The sequence below is a fragment of the Natrix helvetica genome, assembly GCF_964273705.1.
Source record: "Natrix helvetica genome assembly, chromosome: 2".
NCBI classification, from domain to species: Eukaryota; Metazoa; Chordata; class Lepidosauria; order Squamata; family Natricidae; genus Natrix; species Natrix helvetica.
The window spans coordinates 238,570,597-238,596,471 of record NC_138552.1 but is presented as its reverse complement, the minus strand read 5'-3'; the positions used below and the strand labels follow the sequence as shown (position 1 = coordinate 238,596,471).

General features: G+C 41.3%; 1 protein-coding gene across 1 annotated transcript in view; it reads right to left on the bottom strand.

Annotated features, from left to right (window-relative positions):
• Positions 1 to 8,432: 8,432 nt before the first annotated feature.
• The window catches only part of ITPKB (inositol-trisphosphate 3-kinase B), an 82,979-nt gene continuing 65,536 nt past the window's right edge, over positions 8,433 to 25,875 (bottom strand). The window contains exons 4-8 of the mRNA XM_081943977.1: positions 19,590 to 19,803; positions 15,347 to 15,551; positions 12,168 to 12,269; positions 9,340 to 9,411; positions 8,433 to 8,977 (exon numbers count right to left, since the gene is read on the bottom strand). Of these exons, the coding sequence (XP_081800103.1) occupies positions 8,762 to 8,977; positions 9,340 to 9,411; positions 12,168 to 12,269; positions 15,347 to 15,551; positions 19,590 to 19,803 (809 nt within the window). The 3' untranslated portion in view covers positions 8,433 to 8,761. The remainder of the gene's footprint in view (positions 8,978 to 9,339; positions 9,412 to 12,167; positions 12,270 to 15,346; positions 15,552 to 19,589; positions 19,804 to 25,875) is intronic.

Here is a 25,875-nt window from a genome sequence, read left to right as displayed (position 1 = left end):
TTTATTTTTGTCTCTGGCCAATGGAGGAGTGATCTGGGAGTAGGGGATTTAGCTATCACTCCCCTGTCATGGTCTGATCACTCACTGCTCCGGCTCGACTTTCCAGCCGCTACTCCCCACCGCGGGGAGGCGGAACCAGATTGCCCAAGATGGTTCCGCCCCAGGCGCCTGATGGAACCTGACAAGTTCCAGACGGAGCTCGGGCCATTTCCTGTAGCCCTGACCCACACCCGATCAGAGGACCTCGTGGCTGCATGGAATAATGCGGCCGCGGGGGCCTTGGACCGGGTGGCGCCTTTGCAGCCTCTCTTGCGGCAGCGAACCACCCAGGCCCCTTGGTTCACCGAGGGGCTGAGGGTGATGAAGCGCCACAAGAGACGCCTAGAGAGCAGATGGAGATCATCGCGCTCTGAATCTGACCGACCTCAGGTGAGAGCCCATTTACGGACTTACCATGTGGCGTTAAGAGTGGCCAAGCGTCAGTATTGTGCCACTCTTACTGCGTCCGCAGATAACCGTCCTGCCGCCCTGTTTGGGATGACCCGCTCCCTCCTCCAACAGAGGCCGCGGGAAGCTCCTCTGCAGGGAAGAGCAGAGGTATTTGGGGAGTATCTGCTGGACAAAATCGCTCAGATTCGAAGCGAGTTGGTCCCTACTAGTGGTCTGGAAGGGACGTCGGAGGCGGGTTGTGAGGTCCCATTCTGGGAGGGGTTTGACTCTGTTACTTCCGAAGATATGGACAGGTTGCGTAGGCGACTGCGAGCCACCACATGTTTATTGGACCCGTGTCCCTCGTGGCTTGTACTGGCATCCTGGGAGGTCACACGAGGCTGGCTCCAGGAGTTAGTCAACGCTTCCTTGAGTGAGGGGTTTCTGCCGGCCGCCCTGAAAGAGGCGGTGGTGAGGCCCCTCCTCAAGAAGCCTTCCCTGGACCCAGCTCTGTTAGCCAACTACCGTCCCGTCTCCAACCTTTGCTTTCTGGCGAAGGTTGTAGAGAGTGTGGTGGCACAACAGTTTCCGTGCCACTTGGAGGAAAATGATTATCTGGACCCGCGCCAGTCCGGTTTCTGGCCTGGCCACAGCACGGAGACGGCATTGGTCGCGTTGGTGGATGATCTCTGGAGGGCCAGAGATAGGGGTTGTTCCTCCATCCTGGTCCTATTAGACCTCTCTGCGGCTTTCGATACCATCGACCATGGTATCCTATTGCATCGATTAGAGGGGTTGGGGGTGAGGGGCACCGTTTTGTGGTGGTTCTCCTCCTAACTCTCTGGCCGAGTGCAATTTGTATTGGCAGGGGGGCAGAGGTCGACCTCGAGGCCGCTGTCTTGTGGGGTGCCACAAGGGTCGGTCCTCTCGCCTCTCCTGTTCAATACATATATGAAGCCACTGGCCGAGATCATTCGTGGGTTTGGGGTAGATTACCATCTGTACGCGGATGATACCCAGCTGTACATCTCTACCCAAACCACCCCAACGATGCTATCAAAGTGATGTCCCAGTGTCTGGAAGCCGTACGGATCTGGATGGGAAGTAACAGACTCAAGCTCAACCCGTCCAAGACTGAGTGGCTGTGGCTACCGGCGCCCCGGTTCAACCAGCTTACTCCATCATTGGCCATTGGGGGCGAACATCTGGCCCCCGTGGATCGGGTACGCAATTTGGGCATCCTTCTGGATACCCGGCTGTCCATGGATGACCATGTGACAGCCGTGGCCAGGGGGGTGTTCCACCAGGTTCGCCTGGTGAGCCAATTGCGTCCCCTATTGGACTGGAGCGCCCTTCGCACAGTCACCCATGCACTTGTGACGTCCCGGCTAGACTACTGTAACGCTCTCTACATGGGGCTCCCCTTGAGATGCACCCGAAGGCTGCAGCTGGTTCAGAATGAGGCCGCGCGGGCAGTCTGGGGAGTCTCTGGCTACTCCCACGTAACACCTCTCCTGCGCGGGCTACACTGGCTGCCTGTGGCTTTTCGGGTGCGTTTCAAGGTGTTGACCATCATTTTTAAGGCGCTCCATGGCACAGGACCTAGTTATTTGCGGGATCGTATCCTGCCCCATACATCCCTTCGGTCGATTTGCTCACACAGAGAGGGACTCCTCCGGGTGCCGTCCACTAGGCTGTGCCAGCGGGCGACACCTAGGGGAAGGGCCTTCTCTGTGATGGGCCCGACCCTCTGGAATGACCTTCCCCCGACATTAGAATGACTACGGATCTCCGCTCCTTCCGTCAGAAACTTAAAACCCACCTATTCCAGCTATCCGGCTTGGCCTAATTCCATCTTTCCCACCTCAGTTTTATTTCTAAATTTTTAGGATTGGTTTTAGGGTCTGTTTTTAATTTTTATAAATTCGTACAGGGGTAGTTTAATTTGATTTTTAGCTATGTATATGATTGTTTGTATGTTTTTAAATTAATTCCTGTACACTGCCCAGAGTCCCTCCGGGGAGAGGGGGCGGTCTAGAAATTTAATAAATTATTATTATTATTATTATTATTATTATTATTATTATTATTATTATTATTATTATTATTATTATTATTATTATCTTGTATTAGCTAATACTGGGATCTATTCAGTGGTGGGATTCAAAAATTTTTACTACTGGTTCTGTGGGCATGACTTTGTGGATGTGGCTTTGTGGGCATGGCAGGGGAAGGATACTTTAAAATTTCCATTCCCTTCCCACTCCAGAGGAAGGTTACTGCAAAATCCCCATTTCCCCTGAATCAGCTAGGACTTGGGAGGCAGAGAATAGATGGGGGCAGGGCCAGTCAGAGGTGGTATTTACCAGTTCTCCAAACTACTCAAAATTTCTGCTACCGGTTCTCCAGAACTGGTCAGAACCTGCTGAATATCACCTCTGGATCCATTCCATCGTCACTAAATTGAAAGGGAAGTAAAAAATGAAATAATGCAATCTGCTGTAAATAGCAGCAGCTCATATCAGCTTCAATGAGACTCTATGTGATTTACTATCATTTTCTGGTAGCCTTTCTCTTTCTAATCAGAATTATAGTATTAGAAATATGCGATTATGACAGTTCTGTATTGGGGAGCAGCCATCATTCACCAGACTATAAGTGTTACTTAAGGTAGTTCAATCTTCTTTCCAGGTGTGACTTGCTGTACTTATTTCTGAAATTTAAAGAATAAATTACCACTGTTATTTCATAAGGCATGCAGGAAGAACTGATGAGTAATTGTTCCTATTGATAACTTTGTTCTATTTCTGCTTTTGTTGTGGGTCTAATATATTTGATTATGTTTTACTGTTAATTGTCTTGCATAAATTTATATTATTAAGCATTGTAAGGCTATCAATGTTAGATCTCTCAAATACATCAGAATCAAATAAGATATACATGTTTTCATTTTTATAACATCCAGATTTTAGTTATGCAGTTAGTAAAATGGTATACAGGGATCTGAAATTGCTAAAATGTTAATAGGCCACATGCTTCTGAAACCTATTGCCTCTTTCTTATGAAACAGGCACCTGCTCCTTAGTTCTATTATGAAGACATGACTATTATTTTAATTCTGAAATGTTATTAAAAAAACTAATTTGAATCACATCTTTATTATTCTGTTTACTTTACTTACTTTTACTTTACTTTTATTCATATTTATAGACCGCCCCCTCTCCCAAAAGGGACTCGGGGCGGTGTACAGTCAATACATAAAAGATACATAGATAAATCAATACTTAAATATTTAAATACATAAATAGTTAACTACTTAAATATTTAGATAGAGGAGGTTAAAAGAACTGTACATTAAGTAAAGTATTTAAAATACAATCTTTAAAAAGACCCCTAAAAAATACCCCAAAGAGTTAAATTTAAAATGGTTCCCCCAAAATACCAATTAAAATATATCTGCCAGGAGGTAAAAGCTATGAGTGTGCCAGGCCAGCTAATCGAAACAGGTGAGTCTTCAGTTTTTGTCGAAAGGAGCGGACGTCGGTGGTGGTTCTAATGTCGGGGGGGAGATCATTCCAGAGGGTTGGGCCCATCACAGAGAAGGCCCTACTCCTAGGCGTCGCCCGTTGGCATTGCCTGGTGGACGGCACCAGGAGAAGTCCCTCCCTGTGAGAGCGGATTGGTCGCAGGGATGTGTGCGGCAGGATGCGATCCCGCAGATAGCTAGGTCCTGTGCCATGGAGCGCTTTGAAGATGGTAATCAACACCTTGAAACGCACCCGAAAAACCACAGGCAGCCAGTGCAGCTCGCGCAGGAGAGGTGTTACGTGGGAGTACCTAGTACTCCCCATGATGGCCCGCGCGGCTGCGTTCTGGACTAGCTGTAGTCTTCGGGCGCGTCCCAAGGGAAGTCCCATGTAGAGAGCTTCTGTCTGTCTGTCTGTCTGTCTGTCTGTGTGTGTGTGTGTGTGTGTGTGTGTGTGTGTGTAAACGCAAGATAAAGTATTTGCAAGTCTCATAGGAAAATACTGCCACCTCTTGGCTAGACTGAGCACAACCATCTCACTTCATAGGAAAGTTGTAAAGACTAGTTAAATGCACAGCCAGATTTTTTGCCTGACTTAAATAAAAATGCTGAGAGTATATTAAGCTTATTATACCATATGTGACAGATCCTGATTATTTCTAGCCCTGATTACTAAGAAATATGGGTGGTGAAATCCAAGAATCTGGAGGACACCAATTTATACAATAAGCCTGTTCTGTTTCATTTTGCCTTAGTCTTTCTTAGTCTCCAGACCACTTGAAAAATTTCACAGACATAAATACAAGCAGGAAGCTAGAAATATTGCTCTTTCCCCCAGTAACGAATGAGAAATTACTAGAAGAGAAAGCATTGAAATTGAACTGAAACATTGTTTAAAATTTGCATGCAATGAACTGCCAAGTACAAGAGTCGAGAGATCAGCAAGGTGGCCATAAGTGAAATTCCCTTAGTGGTTTCTCACCCTTTCTTTTTTTAAATCTGAATGCTGAACCAACATAGCTGGTTTTCAGGAAAGGCAAAGTTGAAAAGTTGATAAAACTTTATAGAATTCACTAATCCGTGTCTAAAGTTCACCTCAGGGAACTGGAGCAATAAAAACCTGTGCAATATTCACTAAATTTGGTCTTTCTCCATTGCATAATCTAGGTGCTATTTGGAGGTTAGTGTGAGATTTCCATTTATCCTGATTTCAGGAATTATGTAATTGCATTAGACAGGTTCTTTATTTTAACATTTTTTTCTGACTCTCTTGAAAATGGGCAACTGTGACTACTGAGGTCTATGCTTATTTTTAGGTGTGAAAAACATCCCAAAGTTCCATAGCATAGCTCCCAGTCTAATGCAATTATTTTGCATTTATATTTGTCTCTATAACTGCCTGGCCCAATTTTGATATGGTAACTGGAGTTGCTCAGAAGTTAGTTTCTACCTCATAATGAAGATGACAAACCAAGGTAGTTCTGAGATAAGAGTGAACAGTACCTTTCCCTCAACATATAAAGCAACACAGAAGGAACAAATCCAGAAACACTGTCTCTATTATGTTAGTTTGTGTGTATTTAAAATGTGGCTAAATTTGTTGCATGTATCAATCAAGCTGCCCATCATTCAAAGGACTTGATAGATTGTCTTACCTAATTCTGGGATATCTGGATAAAGTCCAATCTGAGTAACTGAAAAGAGTCAGAACTATGAGAAAAAAGGTAACTTTTTACTACGAAGAGTTTAATATAAATTTGCCTCAATAAGCCAGTATGCTATTTAAGTGACAGCACTGGGATTTATTTCCAAATCGATTACTATGGTATAAGTATAGATAGAGACTATAAAGGAAAATAGAACACTGAACTGACTTATATTTTTATGTCATTTATTCATACCTCAATGAATACTTATACCTCTCACCTTGTATGGGTATACATGTGCTTGTTAAGAATAGGAATTTTTTTTATTGAGATAGTGAGATGGAATAAAAAATACTGACATGAAAAATACAAAATAACTCATGTTTAACAATTCATTAGCATGGCTTAAATTCAAGATATTAAAAACCTCTAAAACATTACTCTTTGCTATACTGTAGTTTGAACGGAATAATTCATTGACTTGAACATCAGACAAGTATACGCCTATGCGAAATCTAAATCTATGTCAAGGTGTTAAGTAGGTAGATTTTGAAAGCTTAGTAATTGTGGTGTGATAGAAACCCTAGAATTTAGGACTTTGATTGTCCCAATTGTCAAAATTGTACTACTGGTCAGTAGATCAAAGTATTACAATTTCTTACACCAGTCTCTCACTAAAAGAATATCAGATGTAAATATTATACAATTAGAAATGATAAACTATTACAACCATAAATCATGTTGTATGTTTTTATTTTAAGTTGTTTGACTTACAGGCACTGTGCATTGATGATGTTCTGTAACTCTGCAAGTTCCTCATCTCCTTGCTAATCAAGGGGAACGGGGTGGAAAATGTTAGGAGAAATACCTCACAGCAATAGTTCCAGCCTCCAGAAAGATCCAAAAGATATCTGGAGACATATTTCACTTCTTTAAAAGCCAAAAAGCAAAGAATCTTATTTTACAAACCAGCATATTTTTTTAAAAAAAGTATGTAATAGAAGTAATTTAAAAGCTAAATACATTTTTATAATAGGATGCCTTGAAACTGTTTCATGGTCTTCCCCTTTCCATAAATGCGGAAAGAGATTTCAAAAGCCAAGCATTATCCTTTAAAAAAAAATCCATGCATTAAGACTTAGTGTTCTAGATAACTAAAAGTATGGCAATAAATAGTACTTTTAAAAAAAAACCCACAATTTTTTTTCATGACACTGAGTGGAACAGACACTAGTCCATAAGGCACTTTCAGCATAGGCTATTATTAAACAGCGTAGGAAGCCTGAAAGGAAAAAAAATTAATTCTAAGCAAAGCAATTATTTACAATAGAACTAAGAAAAACCAACATCATCTTAGTGATTATTGTATTGTATTATTGTATTGTATTGTATTGTATTATTGATATATGAATGGAGCAAAACTCAATGGGCTAGAATCTTTCTGAAAAGCTTTCCAAGGGACTGTATGCCAATGAATAGCCACCCTGTAAAACAATTGCAATTGTTTCAAGAACAGCACCTCTGGATGCAAGAAACAGGATTACAGCATTACTGTTTGAAAAAATAGTAACAAGAGAATATAGAGCAGTGTTTCTCAACCTTGGCGACTTTTAACTCCTGTGGACTTCACTGGGGGGTTCTGGGAGTTGAAGTCCACAGGACCTAAAGTCACCAAGGTTGAGAAACACTGCTATAGCGGAATATGGAATACATTATAAATATGGAAAGGTTAAAAAAATAGCCAGGAAATGGCTCAGGAAAAAATGTAACATGAACTTATAGTCTCAACGTCCAAGGTTTCTGCAGTATTATGAGTTCTCCAAGAAAATCAAATGCACCAATAATCTTTCTCTCCCAGTTTCTGACTATTTGATTTCAGCAGTCTAATTCAAATGTTCCAGGAACGTATATAATAACTTCTATATCCTAAACAGAGAGTCAGATATATTTGCAAGACTGAAAGTGGCAAATCCTTATTCAGAGAGACTGCCTATATTTACCTACCAAATTACTTAACCATCTCCTTTCTCGTGTTCCTTGCCAGGCATACAAACATTACGAAACCTTACCGTTATAATACTCTGTTTGCTGATATGTTAGGTCAAGTTAATCTCTCTTCTTACAATGGGAGATTTGGAATGATTTGCAGAAGCTCACCTGAGAATGCATTATCTTTTTCAAAAGGGACTGCAGTGCTACCAAAAAGACACCCAGAGGATGGCAGTCAGTGCCTTTGTCATTCTTGCAGCAGCCCCTTTCCTGCCATGTGACCAGGTCATCCCATGCTAAAGGAAGGGTGGAGAAGGGATCAGATCCTTGCTCTCAGTAGTCCAAACTAATTTCAGTAGCTAAACGGATGCACCGTGTAATGTAATCCGCAAAGGCAAACTTTTGCAGTTGCTACAACTATGTATATATTGCACAGTAAGCCAAGAAATTACTTCCTTATGTAGAAAAGTTTATCTGATGTTAATTATTCCTATAAACTATTATATTCTAATTCTTATATTTAGGAAAGTTAGTAAATATAAGCTGCTACCATTCCTTTTGTGGGACATTCCCACGAAGAAAGGACTCCTATAAGAAAATGCCCAATATAAGCATGCTTTCAACATCAGTTGCCCCAAATAATGCTAGCTTTGGACATGAGAGGGCAGCAGATAACTACAAATGCATCCTTCACTCTAGAGCAGTGTTTCTCAAACTTGGCGACTTTAAGTCCTGTGGACTTCAACTCCCAGAATTCCCCAGCCAGCTATGCTGGCTGGGGGATTCTGGGAGTTGAAGTCCACAGGACTTAAAGTCGCCAAGTTTGAGAAACACTGCTCTAGAGATACAATTTAAACAAGTCTAGGGGATTATCTTTCAGGTGCTCAAGCATATCAGAACTTTATCAAATTTTTAATATACAAAAGTATTTTCTGTTTTAGGATAAAGGACACCTAACTCCTAAGGCCAACATTGCTATCTGCTTTGTCTAATTTTTAACTCCTTGTTCAGTGTTTCTTTGGGCACATCACATTTTATTTACACCTTAAATAAAAGAAAAGGAACTTCAAAATTTTAGAACTGGAAGAGAAGGTGGAAGAAAAGTGTCTTGTAGTGCAGATCAGAAAGTCAGTTGTAGGAACTAGGTTGTGGATTTTGTGGACCCTTAGCTTTAATGCAGATCTTCACATTGAGACAACTCTGTTAGGATCTCAATTAGATTATCCAGCCCCCAGAGGTAGCCATCCTCTCTGTTCCCCTCTATCCAGGGCACATTGTGCTGCAGAACTTGTCCCTCTGGAAGTGGAGTGGTTTTCCCAAAATCAATCATCCATACTTTGGCCTGCTCCCTCTTGTCATGGATGAAGAGAAGGGAACTCCCAATTACCTGCAAAAGCAAATGCAAAAGAACTGAGAATCTCAGAGCAGGAATTAAGAACAAATGTTCCAAATCCTTCTGAAGATAAGATTGCAACTTAAATATATATATATATCTCAACAGGATACATTGGTATTAACAAATTAAAAACTGAAATTTTAGGTTCTGAATTTTTTAAAGTAGCAATATTTCAACATGTGAGGCAGTAAAAATTGTCTCCCGGTATTCTCAATGCACACAGTTGTAATGTATGTGCATTCTTTTGAATTTTCAGAACCAGATGCCCAATGATTTTCATTTGTGTGTTTAGGTGATATGATTTGACCTAGCTCTAGTTTTTTAAAAGACAAAAGGGGAAATGATAATTTTACCTCATGGGTCATGAAGAATGGTGATGTTTGCAAAGTATCACGTATCCCCTTTAACCGGTTAAGATAACTGTTCTGAAATTGCAAGGAAAAAAAAAAGTCATACATACTGTGTCTGCATGCGCTCGCACGCATGCAAGCACGCACACACCCACACCAAGGCATTATTCCTGAATCAGATATGTTCCATATCTCAGCCCAGATACCAAATGACTTATAAAAAATGAATAAAAGGGGAGAGTAGAGGAGGGAATACCTCCTCGTTTCCTCATAGTCTTTTGAGTGCCATAATTGGCTCTGAAGCACAAACTGTCCACCTTTAACATAAGATATTTGGATCATGGAGTTATTCAACTTTAATTTTGTTCACACCTTCCTACAAGACAGGATTGCAAACAAATTTATTTGCATAAACATGACTTCACATTAGCCAGTATCCCTCCTAGCACTGCTCAACCTCATTTCTCAGTTACTCAGGTTTATGGTGCTGGGTGACTTTAGGTTTTCCTTCTTGGTTGAACTTTCAAAGGTGGCCCAGGAATTCATCGCCACCATGGCCTTGTACCAAACCATCCTGGCCTCAGCAAACTTGGGAGGCCACAAATTAGATCTGTTTTTTGTCTTGGGATGAGAGTAGATAGCATTTGTACTTTGTCGTGGTCATCAGATTCTGTGAGGTCAGCTCTGCCACTTATAGTCTGTCACCAGATCTTGCCTTTCCTGACTGGTAAAAGCAGGAAGCGGGGTTAGGGCCAGAGTGATGGTTACTGCATCCTTGAGAAAGGAGATGCTGTCACTTGTTTCAAAGTAGTGGTGGACCATCCTCATAACATTACTGCTGAATTCAGCAATGTTAAGTAACTACCACAGTAAAAATGCCTAGAGGAAATAGATGTATGTTTTAGAAATAGATTTTCTAGACTCATTTCAGGCAGAACCTGGGCTTGAATATAGCACTGAAGCCACTTTGATCATACTTGCAGAGGACCTGTAGTGAAATTGGACAATGACAGTGTTCCTATCTTGGTCTTGCTGGACCTCATGGTGTCCTCCTTGATTGCCTATATGGGTTAGGTTTCGGGGAGCTGTTTTCCAAGTTGTTCTCTTCCTTTTTGAGTAATGGAGGAAGGCTCTTATTATGGTGTCTTGCAAGGCTTGGTTTTCTCACTTCTTAACATCTCCATATATGAAGCTATTGGGAGAAATCATCTGGCAGTCATGGTGAAGTATCTTCAGTATGCACATAGAACTCAGTTGTATATCTTGATTCTGGGCCAAACAAGAGGCATGGCTAATGTTCTCTCTTGATGGCTGGAAGCTATCAAGCTATGGAAGATAAGAGGTTTAGGCTTAATCCCAGCAAGATGGATAGTTAGTTCTGGACAGATTCTGGACAGATATCCTAGACAGAACTGATTCAAAATCTAGGGCTCTTCCTGCACTCCCAGCTCTTTATCAAGGAGTAGATGACATTGTGGCTAGTCGGGGTCTTTGCATAAATTACATCAGGTACAACTTTGCCCGAAAAGAGTCTCATTCATTAATGAACTCTTTTTGGAATATTGTAATATGCCCTGGATTGGCTGCTGCAGAATGCAGTGGCTTGAGTAATCATAGTTATTACAAGGTATTCTTATGTAACACCACTATTTCAGGAACTGTGATGGTTGCTAGTTACTTTCCTACAACGACCTATTATGGTTTGAGACCTGGATATCCTGCTCCCATTTCCATCCATGTGTTAAGTCCTTTTTTAAGAGAACATCATTCACAGCGATTCTGAGGATGAATCTTCGTTGTGAAAACTGTCTGCCCAGCCAGCCAGCCAGCCAGCCAACCACCTCCGCAAGATTAGACTAGTCCCTTTCCTGTTAACATTCTGAAAAGGTCTGGATATTTCAAAGTCCTTTGATTCTTGTGCAAAAGGAAGCGCCCTCCAGTTGTATGTGTGTGAAATTTGTTTATTACTTTGTGCAAAGTTTATTGCAATGGTAATTTATTGTTTGTCTTAATTTGTTTGCTATTTTAATATATTATTTTTTAATCCTTTTACTGGGAAGGGATTTGTAAACTGTACTGACTCTTTGGATTAGAATGGTACATTGGTTCCAAAAAATAAAGAGTTTATTTCTTCTCATCAGGATAGCAATTTAATAAAAGAAAAGGAGAATTATTCCACTAAACCTGACTGGGTTTAATATTAATATGTTCAACAAACTAAAGAGATAACACAATTTTGATTATATATTACAATTTTTATATGTTTCCTTTCAAAATTAATTTCTTCTAAGGACCATTTAAAATTTAATTTTTTGTTTATAATATGAAGAGGTTGAAAAGCTTTTGAGCAAGACGTCATAATTTGAAACAATCTATTTAGGGTTTAGTTTAGTTAAAGCAAGAGTTAGGCAATTTTATTTTGCTCAGTGGCAACACTTATTTTTAATTTTGAAGCCCCGCAAAAGCATATTGCTATGACATCATCAACTAATGCAAAAAACAATATTTTGGACTTACTTGGCTGTGGTGTTTGTAGTGTTTTTGCTCAAGGTGGTGTTAAGCCCAGAGGTGTATCACTTATTTTAGGAGCTCAATAGTAAAAAAATCCCAACATTTTACTGCTGATGAATTTTGGCAGCATGATATTGTGGTGGAAGGAGAATTCAAAGGAGTATAAAAATGGATTTGGGGACAGTTGTGGCCTGTTGATGCTTGAGTGAAAGTATTGCCCGTTTCATTACATATCTCCCCTTTTCATTTTGGCATGTGGTTTTGGATGTTAAATTAATCCAAAGTAAAGAACGTCAAAGGAAATTGCTGGAATGACTCACCAGAATGTTATGGTTTCCTTTAGTAAATTCTCTGAAGGCTTCCATGACTTGTTCTTTTGTCCGAGTCTTCTTGAAGTCCCTGTTCACGGTGCCATCTTCTTTCTTTAAAAAAAACAATGACAAAAACATGGCTATTACTCAGAAGAATCTTTTGCTATTAACACCACTTGCTGTTCACTAAACAGAATGCAGTATATCCTATGACAGTGGTGGGCAACCTTTTTTTTCAACTGAGCCAAATCTCGCCAAAACCACGATTGAAATTTATTTTGAGAGCCACATTTTTAAAACCGAAAATACATAGGATGGTACACTGTTTTTAGTTTCAATAAACTCTGGCATTTGAAGCACGCAAGTCTTAAAGCTGTCAAGTTACAAGATCCTTGCATCCCTAACCCTTTAGGAAAAAAACCCCAAGGGGTCTTCAAACCTGACAGCTTGAAGACTTGTGGACTTCAACTCCCAGAATTCTGAGAATTGAAGTCCACCAAGGGCATCAATCATATTAGCCCAGGGATCTGCAAAACTGGCTCTTAAGACTGGTGGACTTCAACTCCCAGAATTCTGAGAATTGAAGTCCACCAGTCTTAAAACAGCCAACTTTTCAGACCTCTGTGTTAGCCCAAAGCCTGGCGCTGGGCGGGCCTTGCTCCCCCATTGGTGGAGCCCCAAGAAGCGAGGAGGGAGAAAAAGAAACGGAGGCTAAGGAGCTTCCCCCCCGCCCCCTCCCAGCAAAAATCTAACCAGGGAGCCGGATGGGCAGTAGCAAATTAGCCGATCACGCCGCATGATCGGCTAATTTGCTACTGCCCGCCCGGCTCCCCGGTTAGATTTTTGCTGGGAGGGGGCGGGGGGAAGCTCCTTAGCCTCCGTTTCTTTTTCTGCCTCCTCGCTTCTCGTCCCCGCCCGACTTCAGGATCCTCCCTAATCATTGTGGGTCGAAAAGAAAAAAGGGAAAGGGGCTCTTGTTTTAAAGTGCCTGAGAGGAGGAAGGGGAGCGGGCGCCCGGCACACAGAAGAGCCGCATTAAAATGTGTAAAGAGCCACATGTGGCTCGCGAGCCGCGGCTTGCCGACCACTGTCCTATGACAAAATTTAGAGCAAAAATTTGAGACGGTAATCAGAGCTTAATAAACAGTTGGGGGTGGGGAACCACACACACTGCTTTTTTGTTTGTTTGTTCTGGAGACACTGGAGAAGTCATTTCTATGTTTAAAGCAGTGGGTCTCAACCTTCCTAATGCCGCGACCCTTTAATACAGTTCCTCATGTTGTGTTAACCCCCAACCATAAAATTATTTTATGTTTTCTGTATTTTTTCAAAAATATGTGTTTTCCAATGGTCTTAGGCAACCCCTGTGAAAGGGTCGTTCGACCCCCAAAGAGGTCCCGACCCACAGGTTGAGAACCACTGATTTAAAGCTTTCAATGAAACCAGTTGTGTCCAGCTGCTGCTGTCGGAGGCATTTTTCTTCCATCTGAAACATTTTTCGAGGGTTTGATGCGAATTATTTTGGATATGATTGCAAAGGAGGTGAGAAAAATTCATTTCATGAACAGGTATCATGTTGAACAATGCTAGATATGTAGCGCTTCGACACAATGCATTTTGGCATCATAGAAATTACAAGGCTGGAAAGAATCTATGTTTACCCCAATTTCCGTCTTACAAATTGTTATATTAAGGTTTTCATGTAGTAAGCTATTGTAAGGAGATTGCATTCAGTGCAACAATTGGAAGTTGAAGGCCATTATTTCAATAAACTCAGTAATGTTATTCCTAAATTTACTACCCAATATTCATTTAAATCCATGGAATTTATTATATAACCCTCCTCTTAAGCTTTAGTTTAATGAGCACAGAGATGCCTGAAGTTGGAGCTAATATAAGTAAGCAGATATAGCCCACTGGTGTAGTTTAGAACTGGAATGGAATATCGAAGCATCTCTCATTTGGCACCATAATTCCTCTATTCAAAACAAGTACAGCATCTTATTTTTACTCCTGCTTTCACCTTCCTGAAAATGGGACACTTGTATGCTTTAGGCTCCAATAATTTTTGAGATAAGTGTATTTTTTTAAAAAAAAAGTATTAAAAACAATAGGTAGAATAAAAAGCAACTTTTTATTGTAGTTTCTATAAGAATTTAATATTTCCTTCCTAGCAGCTTAGCTTTACTAAGAACTGGTATCTGAAACCATTATTGACACAGCCAAAAGTTTGGATGTGTTAATGTCCCCTCCAATACCCGTTTTGTACTTCTCCACATATCCAAACAACTAGGGGAATGTAAAGTTTGCAACATCCAGTAAACCATTTACATCTGAGCTTTTACTGTTGCTCAGATAGACAAGGAAGAATAAGAGAGGCATTCCACTTATATACAATACAATACAATACAATACAATACAATAGTAGAGTTGGAAGGGACCTTGGAGGTCTTCTAGTCCAACCCCCTGCCTAGGCAGGAAACCCTATACCGTTTCAGACAAATGTCTATCCAACATCTTCTTAAAGACTTCCAGTGTTGGGGCATTCACAACTTCTGGAGGCAAGCTGATATGAACATAAGCAGCACCCTGCTGACTTGGACTCTGGCTCATCTGTTCCATACTATTTTCCCATTGATCCCCATGACTTTCATGAATCAGTCCATTCCTTTTTTGTAACCAGGCAAAATGGCTTCATGACAAGGATGAGGCTATAGCAAACCTAAGCCTCTGAAGAATCATGCTGGATTGAACTAGTCAGAGTTTCTTAGAAAGAATTCACATTTTGCTATATTCTCCATTCATAAGACTAGTCTCTTGGCTGAATAAGTAGGTTAAAAGCTGCTACTGTATGAACCTTTATGACTACACATAATAATATAAGAGGGCAAGGCAAGGCAAGAAGTTTTACGTCTGCAGCTCCGTGTGTCCAATGATGCAATACAAAAAGGAGAAGGGAAAGAGTTAATGCCACAAAGAATTCCATGAACTGCCATACCAAGTTAATAATGGGAAATCACATCTGTTCCCAAAGAAACCTGCCTCAATAACACATACTCTGCAAAGATATATTATATATGGAATGGTTAAACCTAGACAAAAAATATTTGACATTTTACATTACATGACAAGTTAATCACAGATTCATTTCCCATGCACTGTTGCAACAGACAAATATGAAAGGCTACCTTTATTCCTTCAATCCGGAATCCTAACGTTGCTGTAGAACTTATAGTTTCTCTCCAGTGCATGTACCGAGGCTTGGTCACTGCATGTTGAGAGTTCTCTTCCTCAGTCGGAGCCTCAGGATCTACTTCGATCATCTTCTGATACATGTCTTTCCGCAAACTTGGCTTCTTTCTGGCCTTTGATAACTCCTCTTCCACATAGGTCCTGCAAAGCCAATATATGTTCACATTATCATATTTGGAAACTGATTTATTACTACTGTATCACTGATGTGAATAATATCAGGCAAGATACAGTCATTGAAACATAACTTTTATTGTTGGGCCTCATGGTGGAATACAAATTACTCATCCATACTCCACAACATCTTCATTTATTGCAATATTATGAAAGTTAACATCATCTGTATCAGTACAACAATGGCAATTTTTTTGAGCAATTCAAGTGAACATATTGGAGTCAATCAGATTTAAATATTGGAAGCACTCTAATGCAGACAGAATTATCTTCCAAAGGCATGGTCCTTCCTGTATAGCCTACTCTGAAAAGTTGAAGACGCTTTAGTTTCCGAAGTACATGGTATAAAGAGTGTTTATGTGTAAAAACAATTGTTTTCTTTTTCAATGATACATACGGTAAGTAGCCAGAAATGGTCTGAGTCACTAGTTGTTCTGAAAGCTCCATGACAGAAGTGAATGGTTTCCTTAAGGTATTAAATTGTGTATTTTGGAATGTTTTCCATATCTAAAGTGCTTCCATCATTTACTGGCAAGTAGACACGAAAGAATACTATTTGTAGCACAATGAACCAAGGTATGGAATACAATAGATAGAGCAAAATTTTGGAGTTTTTTGCTTAATTTTCCTTATTTGCCACTAGAGAGCTCTGTCCTCCAATATCAACAGCTATACTTCTTGAAATATCACTGTGGAGTATTTATTCAACAAAAGATATGCAACTACCTTGCACTTTTTCAGTGTCCTGTAACCTTAAATATTCTGATTTACAGATCCTTTAAACCACAGATTTAAGTTTATTTTAATTCAACTCCACATTTGCAAAACACTCCTAGACATGAGAGCTCCTAATTTTTGAGCAGTTGTTTTGTATCTCACACATGAAAGGGTCTATATTTACCTGGGAACATCAAACTGAGAAGAGCATAAAAATATGTGCAAAATTTTCATTGATATATTTATTGATCTCAGAATGATAACATCTTAAATCATGGCCATACAGCATACAGGGGTTTTACTGCTCCCATAATCCCTTGCCATTGGCCGACCATGCTGACTGAGCTACTGAGCTTATACACTAAAGGGTCTATCTAAAGGGTCAGACAGGTTGCTTTTTCCTTTCTTAAATCTTACCATGATAACTAGAACTCTACCAGATGATATTAAGTGATCCCACAATCCACTGTCTTCTTTATCGCTTGTAAGGCCACAAGCAGAGCATGTTTCATAGCAGCTTCTGTGCAGCCATGTTCTAAATCTGGTCTTCAAGGTAATGCTTAATAAACATCAATATATCTCTATTCACTGAATTAATGATTACATGACACCTTTATGGAAATGATGCCCATATATGTGTGAGGAAACAAATTTAGTTTGTCTACTGAAAATTAGCTTAATTGTGCAACTTTATGGTTTTAGATAAAATAAAAAATAAAATACTGAACTGATCCTTCTCAGCACTTTCCGAATATCGGCACCAAGGATTCCCTTATACTGAAGTATTTAGTAGACCAAAAATACATTTCAGGATTGCATTCTGCTAATCATGGAGATCAAACAATTTCACACCCTTTAGTTTTTCTGAATTTTCTCCAACATATACTGTTTTTTACCAACCTAGTTAAGAACCTAGTGACTCTTAGAACTACTGTGTCTGAAGTTACTTTTGCCATTGGCCAAAATTTCTGAGAATGTTTGGATCTGTGGTCCCAACAAATCTGAGAGACATCAACTTGCTTGAAATATATAAACAGAGTCACAGATCTTTAATATATGTTATTAAATAGAGTATTTTCTGTATGTTTTATTTTCAACAGAGCAGCCAAGGTTCTATATATAATTGAAGAGCTATGCTAAACACTCTCTCAAACACAGTTACAGATGTACAGCAAATTTACAGTTGTTTCTAGATCAAGTAAACTGTAGTAATCCTCTATTATCTCTCTGACGAGAATGTACTTTTTTGGAGAAATGTGCTGGTCAACCCACAGCTTTGAATGTTTTTCCATCTGTTCATGCAGTTAATTTGATTTTTGCTTTCCTTAAGTGCAACAAAAAAAAAATCTATATCAAGCAGCGAACAACCTTTTTCACAAAGAGTAAATTTATGATGACATAGGACAGTGAATTTCCTTATCTATCATGGGTATGGAGTGGCTGGAGAGCATAATTCAATACCACAAATGCTATTAAAAAGTAGTTTATGAAGGACTTTTTCCTCAAGAAACCTGAAAACCATGATTCTAGTTCCACCTTAACCCATAACTACAGACTTGCAGTCATAGTGACTGCAACAGTTTTCCAAAATGTTCGGAACACTCCTATTTTTAGAAACGGATCATTCCAGTTGCGAACAGCGTTTGTTTTCCCAGCAATAAGAGTGTATGCAGCATCCTGCTTGTGTCAGTTTTTTGGTGTTTTCTGTAGCGGCATTTGAATTTGAGTTTTAGTCATTTTGACCAGAGATGTTTGTTAATGTTTTTTTTAAAAAAAATAATGTCGGGGCCAGGTTTTCCACCAAAAAGAGTGTGATTTGGTGATCCAATCTTGGAAGAAACTGTTCTAAAATGATATGGAGAAGCAGAGAGTGATCTGAGTGAAGTGGAATCAAATTGTGATGAAAATTTTGTAATGGATGATGAGGAGCCCACCGCCGCTCATTCTGACATCTGCGATGATGAAGCTCCCAATGAAATCGATGACCAGATACAATATACGTCATGCAATAATTTAACTCTATCAAATCCACATCACTCAGGTCACTTTTTGTTTCTCCATCCTTGACCTTCAATCTTTCTTCTCAAATTTTTACATTGGTCCACTGAATGATGGCAAGAACAAATGTAAATGCACCTTTTGGAAACAATAGATCCAGAACCATTAGTCACAATATTATTGTGCAATTACCTGGACTACGGCCAGGAACTAGAAATCTCGGAAATTCACCTACTCGCCTCTAGATTTGGAAATTATTATTTTCTAAAGAAATTATTAGCACCATCATTCAGTGGACCAATGTAAAAATTAGAGAAGAAAGATTGAAGGTCAAGGATGGAGAAACAAAAAGTGACCTGTGTGATGTGGACTTGATAGAGTTCAATAATTTTTTTACTTTACTGCTCTATACATCAATGTTTAGATCCAATCATGAAAACATGAAAGATCTTTTTGCTATAGAGGTCATTATGACCTCATGTCTGTAGTAGCGTTGCTGAAATAGTACATCTGTGGTTAAGGGTTAAGCATGAAAGGCAGCTGGATGGCTTGGGACGGTCATTCTCTTTAAGCCCAGCAACACAGGATTGTTGTTGTTGTATGGAAAATTGGAGTAGGAAAGAATATTAGGTATGTCTGCTGCCTTGAGTTATTTATAAAAATAAAGATCCTAGATACGTTACTAGCCCAAATGAGTTAGAATTCCTCTTTTGTCAAATTCCCATGTTTTAAATTATTTAGATAAGAATTGCAGACTATTCATCAAGTTATGTTAGACATCACCGCTCTTATCAGTCAACATGACCATCTACTTTACTGGTTGAGGGTAATGGGACTTAATAGCAAATCAGAATGACATTAGATTAGGGAAGTTTCTTTTGGATTGTTCTTTCTGATATTCAGTGGAGAGAACAAACTTTTGCCTACAAGCAGGCTTCACTGATCTGTTCATGCTTAAACTTAAACAATAAATCATCTGCTTCTCCCAAGGTAATCATCTCTGCCAGATTTCAAACAGAGATAAAAATCAGCTTGATCTATAGTGATCATGCAAGAACATCTGATGTGAAGTTAAACTTCAGATTTGCACTAGGGCAAACCAATCAGTAAGTTTTTCACTGTTGCTTTAACAACCCCTCAGCTGGGTGAGGACAGGGCAAGGCTAAATTACTCTGCTGGCCTTACATACAGGTAATAAAATCTATATTTGCCTCACATTTTTTTTTCAAAATATTGTTTGTTGTTAAGTATCAGGTTACTCTATATTTTTGTCTAGAAAGGAAAACTAACCTGACTCCCATCTTGCAGTCCATAACACAAGGAGAATCAAAATCAGCTAGGAGATCTTCCATCTGATTATACCTCTCCCCATCCTTCACAATATCTCCATAATAGGTAGGAACATAAGGCTTAAGGACATCATTCATCAAATGGTCCAAGCAACGCTGTTCAGACTCACAATGCTTCTTTAATATCCTCCCATTTGCAGCAGCTTTGAAGCTACCTGAAAGACAGACCAAAACAAAGTTGTTTTTAAAATGCAAATGGAAGCATTTTTAAACATTGCCACAAAGAATATTTCACCCTTTTATGGAATGCTTCAGCTGTCCTGCCTGCTACCCTCCAGGTATGCAGGATTTCAGTTCCTATAAAATTCAGCAGCATCTGGGCAGCAATCCTTTGCTTTTTCTATTGCATTTAATCAAGGCTATAGACCCTGAAATTTTATAGGAGTGAAGTGAAAATGCAAGCGAGATTACTTTTTCGTTCTCTGTACACAGGCACTTTCTATTATGATACTAAATGAATGGCAATAATATAGATCTACTTCAGAAAAAGCAGCATAACAAGACCAAATAGAATATTTTGATCAAATGGTCTTTTTCCCCATTAATGTAGGAAAGAGATAGAAAATGAGACTAAAAAACCCTCACATCCTATCTAGTAAAAGTGTTTCAATAGACTCTCTTATGTACAAGAGGAACTGACCTAAGGTTACTCTCTTGTGATTATGAGGCTGAACCCAACATGATTGCCTTATTTATTTACATCATGTCCATGTTATTGACATATGAAATATATGCATCTCATGTGCAAATTGAATGACTATAGAGGAGAATGTTGCTAATCTCACATACACAAATACTATTATATAACTGACTTTCTTTCTGGTCAATTTTCTTGCTTCAAACACAGCTCTTTTCCTGCTTTTTGTACTAAAAGTTATCTAAAAGTTACAAAGGAATTTGTATGAAAGATAAAAGGGGTAGGGGAATAAATAAAGTACCCCATGACACTTTTTAAAGCAGTTCTGGGATCCTCATTTTGTTTTGTTTTGATCAATCCTCTATGCATGAATAAAAGAGAAAGGTGAGCAGAAATCTATATCCACTACAGTCCTACTTGATTTAGGACAGGGACATTTGCAGATCATGCAGTTTTCCCTGAGTAGTGGTGCAACTTCTCATCAGGAATGCTAGAAAGCAAAATAACACATGCTCATTACCTACCCGTTAGTGCAGGAATGAGAATATGTACTCTTTTTAATGTTATGAAAGGCCAAATAACCTCCCAGAATGCCTTCTGAGGCATCACTGATAAAGAACCCCACCCTCACAAGGGACAGCAATCTAGTCTGTATTTCCTTTTCTCGCAATGAATTGTGCACAGAATACTGCTGATATATAGACATGGAGGGAAAAAAATCGGGATATCTTTTCTTACAACATCTTCACTTTGTTTCTGTAGACAGGATTTTGTGGAGGGAAAAAGCTCTTCCACAAGAGCTTGGGTGTTAATGGATATGCAAAACTTACAGACTCACAGGCCAGAGATGCTCCACCCCTACTTTAATAATATAACTAAGAGCTGTTTGGGTAGATAACTAGGAGCTCTGTGGGAAGAATGGCTCCTATCACATAGTAGCAGATGGAAATTAGAGGGAAGTCTAACATCTAAAAAACTGCAGAGGAAACTAGCAATATGCCTTTGCTTACAAAAACAACTTTACAATTCTCTATAGGGGGCATACTCAGAATATCCTCATTATGGGGAAGGGCTTATACCACGGGTGTCAAACTTGCAGCGTCACGTTGCTGTATCGTGACATTTTGTGATGTTTTTCACATTTGCAGAGCTGGGATGGGCTTGGCCTGTGTGTGATGCATCCGGCCCGCAGGCCGCCAATTTGACACCCCTGACCTATACTATATGGTTCATTCTGATGGAATATTAAGGAAAATGTAAAGGTTCCCCTCGCACATATGTGCTAGTTGTTCCTGACTCTAGGAGGCGGTGCTCATCTCCGTTTCAAAGCCAAAGAGCCAGTGCTGTCCGAAGACGTCTCCATGGTCATGTGGTCTGCATGACTAAATGCTAAAGGCGCACGGAATGCTGTTACCTTCCCACCAAGGTGGCCCCTATTTTTCTACTTGCATTTTTACATGCTTTCGAACTGCTAGGTTGGCAGAAGCTGGGTGTCAGGGCAGCCTCCATCAGTAACCAAGAAAGAAACCACTCAACTCCATTTTTCAGAATTAAGAGTACTTTTACTGGTTATGAGTAGATAGCAGCTAGCAAAGCAAGATCTGAGGCAAAAGCATGCGTAATCATAGATATCAATATGTGACCCAACTCCTTCCCCCTAGGAACCCCATCCCCTGTCCAATCCGCACACCCCACAGGTGTCATGTGGGCTGCAGCTTCAAAACCCATCATCAGGTTGGTATGCCGGACGGTTGGCCTTGGCAGCAATTCCACTATCTGCAGCATGCGCAGTAGATGGTGAGAAAATCACTCCCTTTTTCATTCACTCCTGTGCTTAAGCTTCCCCTCCCAATACCATGTTATCTCCCCCCCTCCCCGTTTCAATGGCAGCCGAAAGCAAGCAGCAAAGCAGAGGCTGACATCCGGCCCTCCGTCAGGAAAGGACATCACCCCTGGAAAAAAAACGTAGAGAGAAAAACAGGAACAAGACAGATTAGACATATATATGGCAACATGAGTCAGGGCTTATCGGGATAGGTAGAGTAGAATTTCCGCAAAAGTCTAGGAGCTCTAACATGGGACTTATCAACCCATTCAGTTTGGGATGGGGGAAAATGTTTCCGGGAGACCAGATATTGAACCTGATTCCTACGTCTCCTGGAGTCCAAAATCTCTTTGATCTCAAAATGTTGCTCTCCTTCAATGAGAAGAGGGGCAGGAGGCGGCGGTATGGGTGCCCGAACAGAGGAAGTGTGCATTGGTTTCAAAAGGTTAACATGAAACACGGGGTAAATACGGTTGAGATACTTTAGCAATTCTAACTGTACAGAAACAGGATTAATGATCTTCACAATAGGAAACGGACCAACATACTTAGGCCCTAATTTCTTCGACTTTTGGGTAGTTTGGAGAAATTTGGTAGACAGAAAAACTTGATCTCCAATCTTGTACTCCCTTTCTTTCACCCTCTTTTTGTCAGCTTGTTTCTTGTGTGCTCGATGAGCAGCTTCCAACATCTTTTGGGCTATGGGCCAAACCTTTTGGAGCTGGTCACTCCACTCTGAGAGGGACAAGACTTGTGGTTTTTCACGGGGCAATTCTGGGATTGGCACAAAGTCTTGCCCAAAGACAAGTCTAGAAGGGGTGAAACAGGTGCTGCTGTGCACAGAGTTGTTGTACGCTACTTCAGCATGTGGTAACAGTTCAGTCCAATTATCTTGCTGATAATTGATAAAACACCGGAGGTACTGCTCCAAAACAGAGTTAGTCCTTTCACAAGCTCCATTAGTCTGAGGATGGTGGGCGGAGCTTAACCCCTGGGCGGAGCCAATCAACTTCAAAAACTCCTTCCAGAAGAGGGAGGTGAACTGTACTCCTCTATCTGATATTATGTGCTCCGGCACCCCATGCAAACGGTATATATGTGAAATAAACAATTTAGCTAAAGACTTAGCTGAAGGGATCTTGGAACAAGGCACAAAATGAACCTGTTTAGAGAACAAGTCAGTGACCACCCACACCACGGTATTTCCTTGACTCTCCGGTAATTCGACAATGAAATCCATTGATATTTCCTTCCACAGGGATTCAGGATGGGCTACACCTTGAAGCACGCCTTGGGGCTTCCCTGGTGGCTGCTTAGCAGCAGCACATACAGGGCAACTGGCCACATATGATTCAATGTCTTTTTTCAAAGATGGCCACCAAAATTGTCTTTTGCTGAGATGCAGAGTTTTCACAAACCCAAAATGCCCTGCCATGCGGGAATTATGTGCTGGTTGTAGCACCAAAGACTTCATGCTTGCAGGAACATACAATTTAGCGCCTATCCAGGCCAGTCCATCTTTCATGGTGCATTCATTTGAATGTTCCTTAAACCAGTAGTCGGACTCAAGGCTTTCCTTGAGTTTGCAGATGAGGTCTGTCGTGACCTCCAACTTAGAGTTGCTTTGGCTTCTGGTAACCATTGGAGCAGCAAGACTTTTCACTGGGATGACTGGAAGTACCCAGCTTAACTTGGAACTGTTGTATTGTGGGAGTCTGGATAATGCATCCGCCATAAAGTTCTTCCCTCCAGGGATGTACTTTAGGGTGAAATTGAATCGGTTGAAATGTTGCGCCCAGCGCATTTGTTTAGGAGATAGCTTTCGAGGGGTCTTTAACGCTTCCAAATTTTTGTGATCAGTCCACTCCTCAAAAGGGTGTTTAGCTCCCTCAAGGAAATGTCGCCAGGTCACCAAAGTCTACCTGACTGCAAAAGCTTCCTTTTCCCATATAGCCCAACGCCTCTCCGTCTCTGTCAGTTTTCGGAAGGTGTAAGCGCAAGGCTGCAGTTGCCCGTCAGTGTTTGCTTGAAGTAACACTGCTCCCACTGCCACATCACTAGCGTCAGCTTGAACGATAAATGGTGCATCCATGTCCGGGTGTTTCAAAACGGGTTCAGCTGCAAAGAGTCGCTTTAGTTTTTCGAATCGGACTGACATTCTATAGTCCATTTTAATGGATTCCCCGGTTTGGGTTTGGCCTCTCCTTTTGACTTTAGGACATTTGTAATGGGTAGCGCAATGCTGGCAAAGGATGGAATAAATTGACGATAAAAATTCGCAAATCCCAAGAAACTCTGCAATTGTTTGCGGGTGCCCATTCGGTAACGGCTTGGACTTTAGCTGGGTCCATCTCGATGCCATTGTAGGAGATGCAATAACCAAGGTAGTCAATTTTTTCCTGATGAAATTCACATTTAGACAATTTGGCATAAAGCTCCGCCGCGCAGAGTTTTTTGAGAACTGAACATACCAATGTCATGTCAAGGAGCCCTTCTACTACGCATGCCCAAGATGGTGTCCTGTCGCATTTGAGGAGAGCTTCGGGGAGATGATTGTCGTTCATGGGGCTTGCAGGGGTACCCTATTCCATTGTTGGTTCCAGGTCCAGTTATGAGAACTTCCTGGGACCTCGGGGATACCCTCGAGCTGCGATGTCCTGCCTTATAGCCGGACCCTCGTGAGTGAAATGGGGCGGTTAGCGGTGAAAGAAGAATGGAGAGCGTCGGCGGATGACGGCGTGGGTGTGGTCAGCAGCTGGGGCGGGACGCCCGGCCTGGGGTCTCTGCAGCCGGCGTGGGCATGGTCGGCAGTGGCGGCGGGACGCCCGGTCTGGGGTCTCTACAGCTGCTGCTCCCCACACCGTGGTGTTATCCCGGTTGCTCCCCCCCTTTCTCCTTGCTTATGAACATGATAAATTAGATCAGTGGGGAGGGGCTGAGGCAGCTGGCATGGATATTAACGCCAGCGGAAGATGGCTTCAGGAGTTGGCGTGGGCGCGGTTGGAGTAGGGGGGTCCTTCGTTGTGCCCCCCCCGGTATTACCGCCGTTGCCTGGGCCACCATACTGTGCCATTTGGCCATTTGCCCCCCCCCTCCTGTGATATTATGGACTGGGTCAACGGATGTGAGTACAGCTGGCGTGGGCGGAGCTTAGCTGTTGGAGTCAGAATGGGAGCAGCCACCGATGCCGCCGCTGTCCTCGTTGCCGCCATCACTGGCTGCTTCACCACCTCGCAAGCTAGCATCTGCTGCGATTTTGGACAGCTGTCCGTTACCCTTACATATTGTCCCCAACACCGACTATTTTTATGATGGACATAAGCTTCCTGCTACCCCCTTGAACACTGCCGGCTGCCCCCCCCTGTGGACATGTCATCTCCTCGTTCCATCTCCCCATGATGTCATCCCGTTTGGTTGATGCCACACTCTCCTCTACGTTATAATGCAACAAAACTTTATTCCCTCTGGGAACTCCCCCTTTCCCGGGGATGGCCTTCTGACCTATCAAGACGCTTCCTTAATGACGGATTTGGGATCCCGAGAGGTGGCATGCAAAGAAGAGACTTCTTAAGGGTTTTTTACAGGGGCTTTTAAACCAAATTTTAATGGGGGGGAGGGGTGGGTTGATTTGGATGGCTCAGACAGGCTTGGGGGGGAGTCTGCCAGGGCACAGGCCAGAGTTAACAAATGGGCGCAGGTTGGGAGGGTTAAGAAGGGTTGGGATTCTGGGGGAGACATTAAGCCATTCCATTGGGGGGTTCACCA